An 18,477-nucleotide genomic window follows, 5' to 3' on the forward strand; every position below is an offset into this window, starting at 1 on the left:
GCCAGACTGCAATCCTGAGAACCTCTACTAACCACAACATCAGTAAAGCAGTTAAACACCTATGGGGGTAAAACAGTCCCATACGGATCTTGGAGATCTTCTGTATTTATATGACAACTTCATTTGCCTCTGAAATACATCTCAGGGTAAAGTTTCTTGGGTTTGGACACGGTGTTTGGTTTGGGGGTGTTTGTATGCTTCCATGTTTGATTTGGGGATCTTTTGTTTGTTTTTAAGAATTTGTTTACTGCTTAAGGCTACTATTAGCTCAGAAATTTTCAGTGCACAGAAGGCATCTGCTGAAACAGTAACGACTGCAGTGTTAAGGTACATTCTTAGTCTCTCAAATCTACTTACAAAATTGACTTAAGATTTTCCTCTTACACTACCATTCTGAGGTCAAACACTCATTTTGTCACCCACCGTTGCACTTGTTCTCCCCTATAATTTTCCTTCCCACTTCTTCCATTTTCCAAAACTTACCCATGAGCTACTTGAATAAATACCTGACATCCATGGAGTATCATGGAATCTTCTCATTCGTCACAACTAACAAAAATCAGCAAAAGTTTCCAGTCCAAACCGGTCATTGTCAGTTAGATGATCCCTTTCTTAAAATGGCTGATCATGTGTTATGTTCAGGACCAGGACAGAGCTACTCCTGAGCTGCCTCAGAATTCAGAGGGAAGCCTGAAACACACCCTTTTAGCTTCACTTTTCCAGCGTTTCCCAGGTGTAAAATGTAATAAGGCTCCTTTTCTTCTGCTTGACAACAAGTTTGTAGTAATATTTGGTTCCTCTACCTGCTCCTGTAATGCAGACCAATCATTTTTATTACACTAAACTACAAAGTTTTACTTTTTCCCAGTCGGAGGAAAGCATGTCTTCATGTATTAGCCCAGTCTCATATCCTGAGGTTGCAAGAGACATTCTCAGTCATGTTTATTATTATTTTTAATGATGGGAAAGCAGGTATGGACTTTTATATTCCTACCTGCTCTGCCTGAGATACACAGACACAGTTCCTGCAGTTGAACAATTTATGAGAGTGAGATTACTTTGTGCTCTCCAACTGCTCCAAAGATGAAACCAAGCCCTACTTTCTCCTACCATCATGACAGAGCATGATTTCCTCTACTGTTAGATGCTAGCCCTGCAGCTGGGACATCAGACAAATCAATGACCCTGCTACCCAGTAGCCTTGCTATCTATCACAGCTCTGTGTGGTAACTAGAGCATGGCAAAGGTTTTCTGCTCATAACCTCTTCAGGATGACTCATGAATGCAAAAACAAAGGTACCCTGTGTCACCAGGTACTACATCACAGGTGGGGAAGACTCAAGTGGTTGAACTGTTTTAACTATTCTGTCTGCCTGTTAATCCCATGGAGGGATTGCTTCTCCCTTGAATTGAAAATTCATTGAAGCAGATATTCAAAAATCTCTGTTCTTCAGCAAAAAGAGAGTTATGAAAATAAAGCAGAAACTGAAAAGAGGACTTCAATAAATTCAGTTATTACAGCCCCCAAGGGGAGGAAACCGAGAGCAAAAAGACAATTCTTTCCTTGTTTCAGGGAAAAAAGTTTCATCAGGAAACTGCTTCACTGTAGAGGAAGTATAGTCTCCTACTACCCTGTCACTAGTATTATCATAAGTTGGTCATTACCTTCAATTCAAAAAGAAGCTTACAGGAAATAAAAACTAGGACCAGGCTACTAAATACAGGAAGCGTAACACATAGACAAAGGCTACAGTGCAAAATTCAAAGTAATTAGTATAGGACATTCAAAGCAATTTTTTTTATAAATAGAGCAGCAGCCATCAGAATTGAAGTATTAGTCCACTACCAAACACAAGGAAAGGACAAAAGAAACTTTAAGTGATCTAAGTATGTAATGCTCTTTGCTTTTAACATCATTCTGTGCTGAAAGAATCAACTGTGACCATAGTTCTATCATAATTAATAGGAAGGGCAGAGAGGTAAGGTTTTAGCTTTGAACAAGATGAAACAATGTTGGAGAATATTTCAGATAAATCTGGGATATTTGGGATAGCAAATGACTTGGCACAGACACTACGCTTACAGAGTAGGCTTGTTAGATCTCTGCCATCAATAACTATTTCAAGAACTCAGGGATTGGACAAGCATCAAAAGACTGGGGAAAGACCAAAATCATGTCCATTTTCAAGAAGATATTGGGGAGGATGAAGGGCTGAAGAATTATAGACCAGTCTAATTTCATTTGTTGGAGAAAACAGAAGTACCAAAATTGTTTGTAAAGACCTCGAAGATAACAGATGATTAAACAGTCAAGATGGATTTGCTGAGAATAAATTGAGCCAAGCAAATCTCATTTCCTTTTATGACAGTTCTGTGGACCAAGGGAAAACAATACACGTCATTCATCTTGATGGTAGTGAAGCATTTGGCATGGTCTGTCATAACATTCTCACAAGACAGATAAGGAACCAGGTCCAGATAGAACTAATAGATTGGGCAAAAGGGTGGCTTCACTGCTAAATGAAAGGGTACAGAGAACAGCCATAAGTACCTACCCTCATCTCCTGTACTATTTAATAATAGCCTAAGTGACTGTCTCGAGACCACCTGTAAATTCCCAGACTATACCTACCTCAGGGATGCTGTAACAGTTACAAGATTTAAACAGATCTTGGCAGGGGAAAGGCTACTTGTAGATGACCAGCTGCACATTTACAAGAGAAGGCAGAGTCAGAAGCTACAGAAAATCCCCAGCTACATGCTATCATTCAAACTGCCCTGAAGGTCCACAAACACCTGAAAAGTGCTTGCCTAATAGACTGCAGGATCTATGAAGTTATCCTCCAAATGGATACTTTCATATCCTTCAATGGATGGACATAATGGCAGAAGACAGTCATGCCTTTCAGCAGGAGATAGTTGAGCCTGTTCTGTTATTGACAAGCTTTTAAAAGTGCCTTCCAATATTGTAAACCTGTGATTTTAACTAAGTTGCCGGATGTATATATTCAGGTATATACTTCATAGTGAAAAAAAAGTGTGGTATGATTGATCTGGCTAAAAGAACTGGTTAAGCCTGCAATTTGTTAGGTCCTTCATGTGATTCACCATACACTACGCAAATTAATCATACCAGCATAAAAGAGGTAGTGCCACTGGACAGAGAACAAGGAACCAGGACTGCCGCTTCTGGTAGCAGTAGCTGCACTGCTTTGCTGCTTGAGGAATTATCAAGTCTCTGAACCCAAATATCTGTACTTTAAGGACTTTCTTGGTTTCTTCCATCGGTTACTTTAACAATATAACCAGAAGAGTATGTGAAAGCTCTCAAACAGCCAAGCCTGAATGTGGCATGCATCCACATAACCTAAAGGACATCTGGACCAATTCATACACCAAAAAGTGTTTTGGAAATTTTGGTGTTTCATCTTATTCAGTTATGACAAGCAACAGAATAGCTGAATGCAAGTTGCTTAGATGCAACTAGATGCTTAGATGTTGCATCAGGTCTAGATGGGCACTTAAGAAGTGTCCTCTTCAGCAGGACGGATTCACTTTTTTTTCTAACATGATGTCAGATACCATGAAGAATGTGTCATCACACCAAACTGAGTTAGTCTGGGATGGAGTTAACTTCCCTTATGGTGCTGTACTTTGGGTCTGTGCCTAAAACAGCATTGATAACACTCCACCTATGTTTCAACTGTTGCTGAGCAGTGCTTGCACACTATTAACATGCTCTCACTTCTTCCCCAAGAGGTTGAGAGCAGACACAGCAAGGACAGCTGACCCAAACTGACCAAAGGAACATATCACATAACATTGTGCTCAGCAATAAAAGCTCAGGGAGAGGAGGAAGCCGGCACATTCATGGTCATGGCATGCATCTTTCCAAGGAACCTGTGCTGAAGCCTTGTTTTCCAGAAGTGCTCGGACATCTGCCTGCTGATGGGGCAGTAGTGAATGAAATCCTCTTTGTGCTTTGCTTGTGGGAGCAGAATTTGCCTTCCTTGTTAAACTGTCATTGTCTCAATCCATGAGCCATCCTGCCTTCTTTCTACTCTCTCCCCATCCTGCGGGGAGTGGGTGAGGGGCTGGGCGGGTGCTTGCTGCTGATCTGGGTCAACCACACCACACGGGGGAAACAAGTGACCACCATTTGCTGAACTGCTAGACTGGGCAGAAGTTTAAGCTCTGAACAACAGGGCTCTGCAGTTAGTTGGTTAATAACAAGATATGTATATAGAAACAGCCTGAGAACTAATGTTAACGTAGGGTACATGTAGCCTGTATAATCCAAATATATACTATAATTGAATTTCTTCAAATGTAACCCATCTAGAAGACTTCATGTACCTGAATTACATGGACAGTTTGAAATATGTATTTAATTTTGAAATTAATTTTGGATGAGGCAAAAAGTGACAGCCTACAATATATTTTTTGTTTGCAATTCATCAGAAAATTAGTTTGTGCCAGAATATAGTGATTTAACATGAAAAAAATTGCACCTATTCTCTAAAAAAAAAAAAAAAGTTTAAAATCCCCACTTGAATGAAAAAAAAAATCAAATTCAAGCTTAATTTATACAAGGCCTGCACTGCAATAACATCACTTACTTGAATAGCAGACATTTTCAAGTCCCACTAAACATGAAGCACAACTCATCTTTTAACACTATAAAAAGTGCGTTTGAAAGCATCTTTAAATCAAATATAATAGCAAGCTTATATGAAATGTCTGTTAAGTGCTCAGTTAGGTATCTGCATCTCATCACCTTATCATGCTCATATACAGTCATGTCAACGCAGAGCTAGATATAGTATGTAATTGCACACACAGAACCAAGGGTTGGGATTTCCTGCTTTAATCCCAGCCACCATACAGCAGATCATGGAAATTCTCTCCTAAGAGCAGCCTTTCAGAGAGACAGAGATGGCACCAGCAAATGACTGGAAATGTTCAGAAAAGTCAACAGGTTTGAAAAATATGTGTTAAAGTATTTAGCCACCCACAGACAAAATCATGTTAACAGCCAGTTTTCTACAGCCCATGGACCAAACTCCAGCTTTAAGTTGCACCTGTACAAGAATACTGACTATATCTTGAGCCTGAGGAATGTATCTCCAAAACAAATCATTACCCCCATTTGTAACGTGAATAAATACATAGATGCACTTCTAACATTTCACTGACCTCTTCAGCACTGTTATTTGTGGTGTCTGACATGGAACAATCTAACTAGAAGAGATATTTTTTACCTACCTATGGAATTTCAGTCCCAAACTTGGTAAGACTTCATTTGCATCACACTAGGATGCATGAATCATGCTAGCAATACAAAACTTATTCACTGTCCAAATTCTGAATGCCAAATCGTTTATAATAAAACCTTTTTTTCATGTTAGGCAAGAATTCTGTAACAGAGAATTGTTTAGAAAAGTGAGGAGAAAGTGCCTCACATTTTGAATTAAAATATATCAAAAAATGGAAGCTAAGAGAATACTTTCTTTTTGCTTCCTGAAAAGTCGCAACAATAGAGCTTTGATTCAGTGCTAATGAGTGCATTTGAAAGTAGTGAGGAATAAGTGAGGCTACAGAATTTCATAGTGTAATATGTAAGAAAAAACAAGAAAGAATAATTGAAGAGGCACCAAAACCATCTTAAATTTCTCCACTATAAAACTCAAGGTTTTAAGAACTGGGCTTGTGGAACTTTAACACCTTAATTTTAATTAAACTACAGATTAAAATTAAGCCCAATTCCTAATACAAGCAACACAGTATTTCCACATCCGGTTCTTAAAGCAATCAGAACCTGTTATAACATACATGTAGTTTCCATGATTACTCACAACAATGAACACATACCTCCACACTTCACATACGTTTGAAGGCCACTGGCTATAACATTCACTAGGTACAGGCATGGTCATCATAGAGGAACAGGACAGGCATGTATTTCCTAAATGTAGTCAATACAACTGATGTGTCAAGTGATGGCTATGGCTATGGGCAACTTCATATCATCCTTTCATGTTTTAACCTCCTAATATCAAAAACATTCTATAAATATTCATTGGTCCAAGCCTCCAAGAAGCTTCAGCCAACATTCCTTTTTTTGTAAACTATCCTCTTAGAATCACAGAATAATTAGGGTTGGAAAGGACCTACCGCCATGAGCAGGGACACTTCACACTAAACCATGCCACCCAAGGCTCTGTCCAGCCTGGCCTTGAACACCATCAGGGATGGAGCATTCACAACTTCCTTGGGCAACCCATTCCAGTGCCCTCCAACAGAAGAAAAAGACCCCAACAATGTACTTTTGAAACAAATTTAATTGCCCACACAGGCAAACTAAGAAAAAGCTCTCTCAAGAAGACCTACATAATTTTTACCTTGTAATAGGTAACACTGGTATACTGCTAGGATTGAAAAGTATAAAGCTTTAAAATACTCCAAAAGATAATTATCTTCCAGTAAAGCATTAAAAACAAAATGGGTTTGCTGGAACTAAGCAAGTACTGCCTCTTTTATAGCCTGACAACTACAACCAAAAATACATTCAGCTAGTTCATATTTCTTAATTCTAAGCCATCTAAATGATTCACATACAAAACAAAATTGTGCATCCGGAACCTCCAACCCTTGGCATTTCTTCAGCCATCATGATCCTGATTCAGACCTCTTAGTGTCTGTTGTCTCATCAGCTTAGGCTAAATTCATCCCCAAGAATCAGGAGTAGTTCAGTGGAGGATGAGGCTCTTCGTGATTGCAGCTCTTTGCAAGGTTGGCAGGAAGGAAACTACAGATAACATATGCTGCAAGGGGGATTTGATCTTACTGTTGGGAGGCAGAGCAAGCATACCTACTCCAAGCCTTCCACAGCAGCTGTTCACTGTTAATTCAGGAGCAAACATCTCAACCTTGAAATTCATGTGCTTAATACAAAGAGGAAAAGATCAAGAATCATACCCAAAATGGAAAGGCAAACTTTAAGGGGTGCTAGTATTTCTAGGAAGCCATAGCTGTTCATTCTAAGAAATTATAGAAATCCACTTAAACATGCTTTTCTTAAACATCTGAATATTCATGTTCAGTCAGTTATGGTTTTCTTCAACTCTTAATATGTTGCATATAACAAGATATTTTTGTGGCTGCATATCCTGAATAACAAAGAACCATGCACAGTTAACTGACAGACTCGCCCATTGCATTTCTGTTTTAGACATTTCCCCCCCTTACAGTTTCAACTTAATATAATTTGACAAAACCACTCTGCAAGTACACTTCAAAGCCAACTAGGTGCTCCAAAAATACTGAAACTAACTTGCTTAGTGTATCTGAACCAAAGTGTTGATTATATAAGTTCCAATGCTTTTATGCACAATGCTCAACAGCGAACAAAGGCACGATGCTTCACAGTAATTTCCTGGACAGGAAATGAAAGGCTACAGATACACTGAGCTGTCAGTCCTTGACTTCCACCACATCAGACATTTCTTATTAACTGATGAGAGATAGCACATTGACTATATTAAAAAAAAAAAAAAAAATCTATACCAATTCAGCTATCCAGTGTTTGTTCACAAGTTGTGACAGAAGTTTAATCAGGTCTCAAATTACTGTAACAACTTGATTTATCTATTAAAGCCTTTTTGCATTACTTGTATTTGCTTTAGATGGCACAAATAACATTTGTAGAAGTAAAACTGCTCCAGAAGAGCTCCACTGTATCCCACATATCAGTTGCCCAAAGATGAAAGGCATGTTCCACTCTGCAATAAAAAGATACTCCCACTGCTCTTCATTACTCACAAAATAAATATACCAATGGACTAACCATTGTTAGTTATCCCCTCTGTCTCATGTTCTTATATCAACAATCAGACAACTAGATTTTTTTCTCTAAATAGGATTTAATTAAAAACACTAAATCAGCTTTGATTTTTATTTTATATATGTACAATAGTTACCAAATATCAAATACACTGAATCAGTTATGTTAAATTTCACATAACGTCAAAGGACATCAGCATGGCACGGAATAAACTCACACTGCCTTCTGCATGTACAAAAAAAAAAAAATTTGCATTCATGTTAATTGCAATTACTGGTTTGGTTTGTGGTTTGTTTTTTCAGTTATCTGCTTATTAATTCTCCAAATAATCTTGCCATAAAAACAGGGCAAGTAGTTAATTGATCAGTTAATATATTAGCAAAGATAAACATTAGTAAAGTTTGAAAGAAATCAACTGCAAAATTATCTCAAGTGTAGGACTGAATGTATTCACATTAAAGTTACCTTCAGTTAGAAAAGTTCTGAAAAAGAGCACAAGTTGGAGCTTTGCATTAATTTGGTCAAACTGATTCATATGAATGAACAGTCAAGTTTATTCAGATATTGAAAATATGATTATCCTCTTTAGTATTCACAAACATTTATGTATATAGTGTCTGTATGTGTGTAAATATATATATGCATATATAAAGGGAAGATATGTTAATGTAAAAATATACTGTTCAACCACTCCCAGTTACACAAAATTCAGTTTTTGGACATTCAACTGTGTAAGTATAAATGTCCACTTCAAATCTACATTCAACCAGCAACAAATACTTTGAAGTATTTTTGTAAACATTTGAGATAGGGAAACCCCATTCATTTACAAAACGATCCTTCTTTAACACATCAGCATCTCTTCAGCTTGAAAATTTTGTACAGCAGCTTCAGCTCCTATTGTGAATCTGCTCCAAAGAGCTCACACTTAAATCAGTACGTGTGAACGCTCAGCAAATGCAGAATTTGCAAATTCATGCTTAATCACCATCCATTTCCAGTTCACCAGCAAAAAGAAAAATGCACTTGGCTACAAAAATATTAAGGAATGTTATTGGAAACAAAAGGCTATTTTGGTAGAAGAAACTACAAAAATAGTTAAGTTGAGTCATGTTGTAAAGCTTTAATGAGAGAGCATTACAGTACAGATTTTCCTTCTGAAAAGCTTAATCAACACCAAACTTAAATATCCATCTCTCAAGTGCTTAAAAAAAACGTGCTCAGTAAAAGTCTTTCTTCAATGTAACCAACTGTGATTACGCAGGTGTCAGGCTCTGCGTCTCAGACATCTGTTGAGTGCTGTCTCTCGTACCATTGGCAGCAATTACAGGTCTTGAGATACTCTGATATAATGACGTTGGACAAGTCAACATGGCTCCGCTTTCATCTTCTCCATTATCTGAATCGGGTGTTGCAGAACTGCTTTCCATCCCCAGGATCTCACCAACTGCTTGAGGCAATTCCTAAAAAGCAGAAAACCCAAGTAGTACTAAAAATTGCTGTAATCAAATAAATAAATAAATAAATAAAGACATTTACAATGAGGTGTCATCCCCCCAAGCCCATGCCCCAGCCGTAGTAAGTAATCATTCATCTGAATTTAGCTGTAATGAAACCATCTCTCTCAGCATTAGTTCCATTAAAGTTACCATTTCCTGTATCTGGCTTTTCAAAAAAACAGCAAAAGGGTCTGGCTCAGGAATCAATTCCTTATGAACAATATATTCTTCATTATAAAATTAGACATCTAAACAACTATTACACTTCATCTTATTGAAATTAGTTTTATTGAGTGAACTATTAGCTTCTGCCTAATAAGCCTGGTATGCTTTCAGTGCAATGCACCTTTCACCTCATTTTTTCTTGAGCACACTGAAGATCAAATTACTTGTACTGAGGTTAACTAGTAGGAGTTACAAAATCACGACCAAAAGGCACGATCCTACTCTTCCCCAGTGAACGATGTTACTCTGTAAAATTAATCCTTTTTGCTTACAGACTTCTAGATTATAAGTGCTATAAAGATACAGCACATTCTTGAGCATACCCAGTCATTAGCTATTTTGCAAGTCACACATGCATACTTACAGCTAAGTACATATTTTTACTGTCTATAAATGCTCACAGTAGATACATTCAAAATAGCTTTACCTTGCAATTCATCATCTGCATAGAAATTGCTTCTGCCTTGCAGAGTATATATTCCACATCAATTTTCATAGACAGTTCATTGATATGCTAAAAATATATTCACAAATAATAGTAAAAATGTGATAAATGGTAAATATGTGTTATTGTAAAATACATTAATACTGTACTGCACTGCTAGTAAGTATCAACTTACAAGCTTGCCCCTTAAGCTATAAAATGCTAAATAAGCTCCATTTGCTCTGACAAATGGGTACTGAAAGATGCAGTATGCAGCAGCTGGCTGACACCAAGACCTGCAAGAGGAATCTATAGTACTTCTAAATGTGACAAACTATCTGGCCCTCCTAGGTACGCCCAGCTCACATTTTCAAAGAGTTAACAAATAAGATTCTGGAAGAAAAGGCAAAAATTAAGATAAAGCATATTAAGCAGTCTAAGAGAGAGATCTGTTAATGATCTTATTCCTAAATACACACATCAAATAAACCATTTTGAATGCATAGACATTCAGCTTGCATTTAACCCTTTCGAAGATATATCCATCTACATCAAATCTTCACTTTTTCTTCACACCAGCAGGAAGTAAGAACATACTGCATTAACTCCAGAAAGTTAATCGATATTCAAACAATGCATAAGAATTCGGTACCTTTAATATTTCATTAAAGCCATAGTGTTTGTCCATTATTTGCTGTTTTTCAGATTCTAGGATAGCACAACAAAGGAGAAGATGAAAATTCTGGCAAGGCAGTTCCGTCCACATGACCTGTTAAAATATGAAAACCACTTCTGAAATGCTTATGCTTTCTCTCCAGAAAGTAGTTCTTGGAAAATAAGCCCTCAAGCCAAGTGGGCTTAACTAACAATAACCTATTTTTGAAGGCAACTAAGTATATACCATTACTTGAAATTTTTCTTTTGGCCAATCAGTGACCAAAATTAGCCTGAGTCACCAAATGCTTATCTGGTTCTTCAAGACCTCTGTGTCTACCAGATTGTCCACTATAATGCTGTTAAGCCGCCTGAGCTGGCGGTCTTGTGAATGGGTGTGTTCTGCCTCAGTTCATGTGAAATCCTCCTACTTAAAATTACCAACTACACAGAAGTCTTTAAAACTAAGAAATTATTTGCATGGCTTAATATATCTGCATTACATGTGAATTGGTAGAACTACATCATGCTCAGCAATCCCTATAGAAGGGATGGTTATAAAAAAAGTTGAAGTTATTCCCAATCCCTCACTACAAAAGCCCAAACATACGTACTTGCAGCAGGTGTTGGGGGTAGGTGGGTGTTACCTTCTGACTTACTGCAGACACATTAGCTTTTGGTCCCACAGAGGCCAAAAAAAAGGTGTGGCATATAGCATTGCAAATAACTGCAAACACAGTGCGTCTCAACTTACCCACACAGGGTGGACTGCCACCTCTCTAGCATGTGCACTGCTGCACCATAAAACAATGATTTAACCACCTACATTTTCTACCACAATCTGATTACAGCTCTTGCTCAGTAAGCAGACATGACTTGGATTTAGCCTCTACTCCAGCTAATGTGGACTGGTATCTCACATCTCTAATGTGCATGTCTAATAACCAGTCTAAAGAACAATCTTCTTCATTCCTTTTTTTGAGATGAAACACTGGAAGACATGCAGCTAGTGGGAACAGGCAAAAAGTATCCACTGCTACCCTAGTAGCTCAGGCAACTCCAAGGACAGAAATGGAGATCCAAAAGAACACCCCTGAAATTCATAGATTAGAGCAAAAATGGTCCAGAAGTCCTAGAACTTGGGAATGGCATCTCACATGGTACCTCCTCTTCTCCACATTCTACCCTCTGCAAGTGAATACATCACGGGGTAACACTGCTTTCAAATGGGTTCACTTAATTCATGTGCTATTACAAAAAAGCACACGAACTTTGCTCAGACTGAAATACCCTAAAAAGCTGCTAATTTCTCTGTGCTGGTTACAAAGGCGAAATGCTCCCCTATGCCTACAGCTTGCCTGTGGAAATCCCACACGTACACCCACTGATACCACTGAAGTGGCATATTTACGAATAGAAAACTTGTTTCCTATTCATAACTGAAGCTGGACTTCCAACTGTGACAAAGGTGACACCAGCTTTCACATAAAAACATGAACACCATTCCTTAATTAGCTTGTTTTTAAAAAAACAAGTTACCCCCTTTCTCTTCCGTATCTCCTAGCAAAGAAACAGAATACTTGTAAACGCACATTATGACATACTAGAAAGAACCTACAAGACTATGATGTATCAATAGGTTTCCTTCACCTTCCTAAGACAGAAAAAAGTACTTGAGAGCTAGAAACAGAGTGTGCTTCTGTATGCAAATGTATACACACATTAAAACAGAGGCAATAAAAACATGCTAGCCTGTGACTATATAAATAAAAATACCACTGTCAATTTAAAAAGAAAAATTAGTCTTTAAAAACATACTAAGATGACATAGCACACTGAGGAGGGGAAGTGAGATTGGTGATACCTTATCTCCCAAAAATCATTACCATTTATACCTTGGAATAAAAGAATTCTTTTGCTTTTGTACATTTTGGTTCCCTTATTTATGAATGTTATTAATAAACTTTTTAGTCCTCTTCAGTTAGAATACCACCTCATTACTCTGTGATAGTAAATGCCACCAAAGGATAATAAAAAGCTAAAAAAGATTTACTTTAGACAGTTTTAAATACTGGTCCTCCTTTTTATGCGAGTACTTTTTCATTAGTGGAAAAAGTGAATAAAAGCATCAACATTATTTTCCATTATACCAGAAACAACATTATTTTTCATTATAGTACGAACTTTATGTATCTCCGTCCCATTCTTTTCATTACCCTTCTGTTCCCCAACACAACTCAATGGGACATTATGTCCTAGAAAATACTCCTTCCATTCATCTGAACATTTATTCTCTTTTTTGGGAGTTTTCAGTGCATACTGTGCTCTTGTTAAATGCATCTTAGACAGTAAACCGGTACTGTTGACATACTTCTCAATTTTCTTGGAATAAAGAACTAAAGAATGTTCAACAAAAATACCAGTTCACCTGAATTACTCCATCTGATTCCAAGATTACCTAAATCAAAAAAAAAAGAACTCATTAACCTGGAACTATCAGAACTTCTACATTTGGATGCTTTAAATCATGTTATTTGGCATCTTGAGGCCTCACAATTAAGATTAACTGGAACTTCTGACATCATCCTCTTTATGGTTTTGGCTAACATAGAAACTTCCCTGCAAGTGCTTCATTCCACTTAATCTATAAAGCACTACCAATATCAAAGAACTAACCAGACACACACACTGCTTCTTCTAGCATAAGCTGTTCTGCAGTCAAAGGTAATCGATACTCTCCACATACTACTTCCACTTCAGACCCTCATCTGAAGGACCCTGTCCAAACCTTCTGAAAAAGCCAGTTTATCTCCACCAGCTCTTAGGAGTATTTTTCATTGAGTTCCCAAGTTGCTGTTTTGGCTAAAAACATGTAACATACGCTAGTTTGTCCTCAGCTCATTGCATGGAATCAGCTTAATATCTATCAGAGTATTAACCACTTTGCAGAATGATCCATGCTTTTTGGTCTGAAGTCCAAAGACTGCTGGAGTTTGTGCAATGAAACATCATCTTACCTCCCAGAGTCGGAGAATATCTTGAAAGCTAAATTCCCTTTTAAATCTGATAAGAAGCCATCGGAAGCAAAAATATAGGTAGCCCGAGTCTTGAGATTCTAGGAATAAAAGTGTTACATTTCATAAACAACAAATTTGGTTAAGACAACAGGGGAAAAAAGCAAACAAACCAACCAACCCAGAACAAACCACACTTTACAGGTACAGAATCATACCACTGATTTTTAAGACAGTAGTCCTGTTTCAGAATCAAAGATATTTGCCAGAGGAGGGCATATATTTAACATCCCCAACAAGGGCACCATGTTTTTCAATAGGCACGAAGCAATTACTGAAATCTTTTAGGCGTTCTTAATGTTTAAGTCCTGTATTCATATATTACTATTGGAATTATGTTTAAAGACTGGCAAGGACATCAATGCATACAGAATGCAGTAAATTGTTTCAGTTAGTGTGCATGAATAATACACCTACCTAAATAACTGCAAAATCCACTGTCTAGTAAACGCAGCAAAGTACTCAGCTGAATTAGTTGTGTCTTCATCCCCTGCATCTGTTCTTCAAAATTCTGATGCTGCACGGAATGAAACATTAGCACTGTCATTTTTGTCAATGACAACTTTGATATTTACAGCTGTTCTTAATTTTAAAAAAGTTTTGTTATTGTAAAAATGGTTCTCACCCTTCAGGTATATAACATGGATATTTAACTGTACTTCTACCTCGAGAAATGTCTGCCTTTTGCTGAATGGTTTAACTAATGCAGTGAATTATGTTTCTTTGATAACACATTTGTATGTAATAAGTGATGGTTTTATATTAGCCTATGCTCTGTACCTCCAAGCAGCACCACTGCACTCAAACCAAAAGACAATTTTTTTGTATTCTCCTATCAGTCACATACTTTTTTGCCACATGAACAATTTGCAAAAGCTTCAGTTTGTAGAAAACCTAAATTGCATTTTGTCATGGTTTAAGCCCAGCCAGTAACGCAGAACCACACAGCCACTTGCTCACTCCCCCCCCTTCCCCCCCCCCCCCACCTCCCACCCCCTGCTCCCAGAGGAATGGGGAAGAGAATCGAAAGAATGTAACTCCCACTGGTTGAGACAAGAACAGTCCAGTAACTAAGGTATAACACAAACCACTACTGCTACCACCAATAATAATAATGATAAGGGAAATAACAAGGGAAGAGAATACAACTGCTCACCAGCCGCCGACCAATACCCAGCCTGACACAAGCAGTGACCCAGCCCTTCCGAGTAACTGCCCTCAGTTTATACAGTGGGCATGACATGCTGTGGTATGGAATACCTCTTTGGCTAGTTTAGGTCAGGTGTCCTGTCTCTGCTTCCTCCTGGCTTCCCCTCCCCCCGGCAGAGCATGAGACTCAGAAAGTCCTTGGTCAGAGTAAACATTACTGAGCAACAACTAAAAACATCGGTGTTATCAGTGCTGTTCCCAGGCTGAAAGTCAGACACACAGCACTGCATCAGCTACTAAGAAGGAGAAAAATGACTGCTACTGCTGAACCCAGGACACATTTAACCTATGCCGAAAAGCAGATGTGACAGGGAACCCTTATCCTGAACAAAGTCCTGCAAGAGGACACAATTAATACAAATTCATCTGTGATGTCTCCAAGTTACTTTGGAACTTCCAAGGAGCTGAATTTGTCTGCATTACACAGTAATAGTATCACAAACCCACCATAAGGAATGCCAGTCAAGGAAAACATAACTTCAAACATGACTGCTTTAAAAGAATTGAAAAAACCCACTGAAATGCATGAAATAAAATTAATTCCAAATGCTGTCTGTAGCTTATATGTTTGATGGGCTAAAAAAAGCCTTTTTTTACCATTTGATCCATGTATGATACAAAGCACCAGAAGGCATCTACTTCATTCTCCATAACATACAAGACAGGTGACAGCAAGTCACTCATCCCCTGAACATAACCTTGAAGGAGAAAAAGGGGAAAAAAAGGCAAATAAGCATTTAGTTAAATTCAGCAGTTTATCAGTAATTTTTCAAGGTGTTGAATGACTGAAACCAAGTTTGTTCAGATACTATAGTGTTCCCACTCAACCACCAGTAAAGACATTTTTGTATTAATAACCACCAACATCCAGCAGACCTAACAAGATTTAGCAGCTGATTCTGCCAACCTACAGAGAATATAAAACATATAAACACAGGTTTAGAGTTGTTCAAACACATACAAACTGAGCTAACATCAAAAATTGAATTTTAATTTAAAAAGTACTCATTTAGAGCTCAGGAGCATATATTGATATTTTCAAGAATATTAAATATATACCTTGCACCATCACAAATACAGACTTGTATTTATTCTCCTTTCTATCTGAATTGGTCACTTCCCTCTAGACATTTACAATCTATTAATGTCTTCCCACTTTCCCCCGCCCTCAACTGAAGATTTTCTTTTCAAAGAGAAGAAGAGATGTTGAGTTTCAATCCCACAAAAAACATGCGGTACAATAGCTTTTATGTAGAATTCTGCACTTAGCATTTCTTTTTTCTGGCACTGAATATGCTTGAAGGATTCCAGTATTTAGGGAAGTCGAACTGTTCAGCTAGGATGGTATTTTAAATAAACAAAGCCCAAGACCATCTACGTAATCAAGCAGCTATCAACAAAAAAAAAAAAAGACTACTACCTATCAAACTGGAGAAAGGGATTAATTGCTTGTGAGAAATATGAAACATATCCCGACCTGATTCAAGGAAGTGCCTTAAGGTTTCTGTGCCTATAAATGGTGAATCAAGTTCATATGTCGAAAGAAAAGAAGATCTTTTATTCCCCAAACATAGCCAATTAAAAACAAATGTAGAGAAAATTTTGTCCAAAACAGTTTAAAAGCCTCTTAAAGAATAAAATCAGTTTTATTAATACAGACTCACGGAATTCATTCAGAAAAATGCAGTATTAACAGCTGTTCTGTCCCCTTCCCCATTTGGCAGTTTGTGGCATTACTCAAATCCCTCTACAGCTGCTGTTGAAGGATTAAATGCAGCATTGTACGAATGTTTGAGTAGCTTAGAAGCCTGGACCAGATACAATGTCAAAAGTACTATATTTCCATTATTCTTGCTTGTTTATAAAACAGAATACTTATCCACTGCATACATGCATGCCATCTAAACAATGTTTTTAATAGTGGGTGTTGCATGTTCTTTAATTTCACTTATATGTCACTGTGTGTTAATGCAGGTTGACACGTGGAACAGAGCTACATGCTTAAATAGTCTAAATCAGTTTTCCCTTTCTTTTCCATGCCAAAGATCTAGTTCCTCTACAGACTTGACAGAAAGGACAAAAGCTGACAAGTACTATGCCTCTGCAGAAAGTTTCCTAGCAATCAAACATTTGTTCCAACTTTGTGCCAGATTTTGAAGGCAAAAAGTGAGCTTTTAGAACCCCACACTATTTTGAGACAGAATACACACACAAAAAAGTACACAACAGCCAAATGTCATGGCAGGAGTAGAGGGGAGAACCAACAAGAAATATCTTTTCCATCCCCAACCAACACATTGCATATACGCTGTGATTAAAGCAAAGCCTTATATGCTCTTCCTTCTGCAACAGATGTGTATGCTAAAGCGTAATTTGACAGACTGTTTAGTCCTCAAGAACCATCTTCTGAAGTATTGTAAACATCTATGTTTACAAACAGCTGTTTCAGTATGCTAAGCTTTAATTACAGCAGTGGCAGCTAGTTTACCATTTTTATTGATATATCAGTTGTAAAAATGGATGTAACACTCAAGCTCCAGAGACCCAAATCCATATAAAACTCTAAAAAGCAAACCCGCTTCAATACTAAAATACAAATAACAACAGAAAAACCCACAACAACCAACAGGACTATGGGGAAGACAAACTGTCACTTAATTCCCAATCCCACCTCAGCTGATGAATTCAGATGCCCGTGATAAGCATCTGATAAAAGGAAGAAACAGGATGAGAAACTGAATAAAGTTATCTACATTATTAAATTATACATCTTGACAGTTACAAAAAGCATTGCAATCAAAACAAGTTGAACTGTGTTAACAGGCCTTAACGTAATCAAAGCTGCATTTTGGAAACTAAAAAGGCTTTTACATTCAGAGGAACACAACTTACCTAAGTCAAAGTCATACATGCAATAGGTCATCAAAATATCATGAAGTAAAATCAATCCTGGATTATCTTCACCTTCATAGAATTTATTTGTCCGATCTGTTCTGTTTACATCTTTTTCTAAGGAAACAGTCCAGATTTAAAAACATTTTCAAAGCCAGCATCAAATGAGTTCAGAATGATTTTTAAGCTGCTGCTTTTTTCCTCAAACAATGCTGCAAAGCTTTGAAGTGTTTAAGACAACTGCATAACTGAATGGTATTTCAAAATAAAGAATATTTTAAAAGAAAGAAAATCCTTCCTGGCTGCAATAAAATGATTTGCTTATAAATAGATTTTAAAGCTTTTTGCCCCTTTTTATTTGTTAATACTTTTTATGGAATACTTCCTGATTATAATTCAGTTAAAATGTTTTACACCTACATGGATTAAGAACAATTTTATGTGAGTTAGCTATGCAATGCCATTTATGAATACCTATGTAACGCAGCATAAGCCATAGTAGGAAGTTAACACATGATCAGCTCAGAGACACTGTGATAGTTCACAACAGCATGTTTATAAATTCTTCTAAGCTCATACAATTCATAGTGAGCTGAAATTGCCTGTTCCATCAGGCAGTTCTCATGCCTCAATAATAGCAAGCACACAGCATACTCC

General features: G+C 37.4%; 1 protein-coding gene across 3 annotated transcripts in view; it reads right to left on the bottom strand.

The window, feature by feature from the left end:
- Positions 1-7,940: 7,940 nt before the first annotated feature.
- TBC1D15 (TBC1 domain family member 15) overlaps positions 7,941-18,477 on the bottom strand; it is a 32,673-nt gene continuing 22,136 nt past the window's right edge. For 2 of the 3 annotated variants that reach the window (XM_057429361.1, XM_057429363.1), the window contains exons 11-17: positions 17,821-17,937; positions 15,526-15,626; positions 14,137-14,236; positions 13,663-13,760; positions 10,644-10,760; positions 9,995-10,081; positions 7,941-9,306 (exon numbers count right to left, since the gene is read on the bottom strand). In XM_057429361.1, coding sequence (XP_057285344.1) covers positions 9,100-9,306; positions 9,995-10,081; positions 10,644-10,760; positions 13,663-13,760; positions 14,137-14,236; positions 15,526-15,626; positions 17,821-17,937 — 827 coding nt within the window. In that variant the 3' untranslated portion in view covers positions 7,941-9,099. The remainder of the gene's footprint in view (positions 9,307-9,994; positions 10,082-10,643; positions 10,761-13,662; positions 13,761-14,136; positions 14,237-15,525; positions 15,627-17,820; positions 17,938-18,477) is intronic. The other variant, XM_057429362.1, reaches the window with a different exon arrangement.

The sequence above is a fragment of the Pezoporus wallicus genome, unplaced genomic scaffold (assembly GCF_028554395.1).
Source record: "Pezoporus wallicus isolate ANWC-B61680 ecotype Strahan unplaced genomic scaffold, APGP_CSIRO_Pwel_v1 contig_5069, whole genome shotgun sequence".
NCBI lineage: Eukaryota > Metazoa > Chordata > Aves > Psittaciformes > Psittacidae > Pezoporus > Pezoporus wallicus.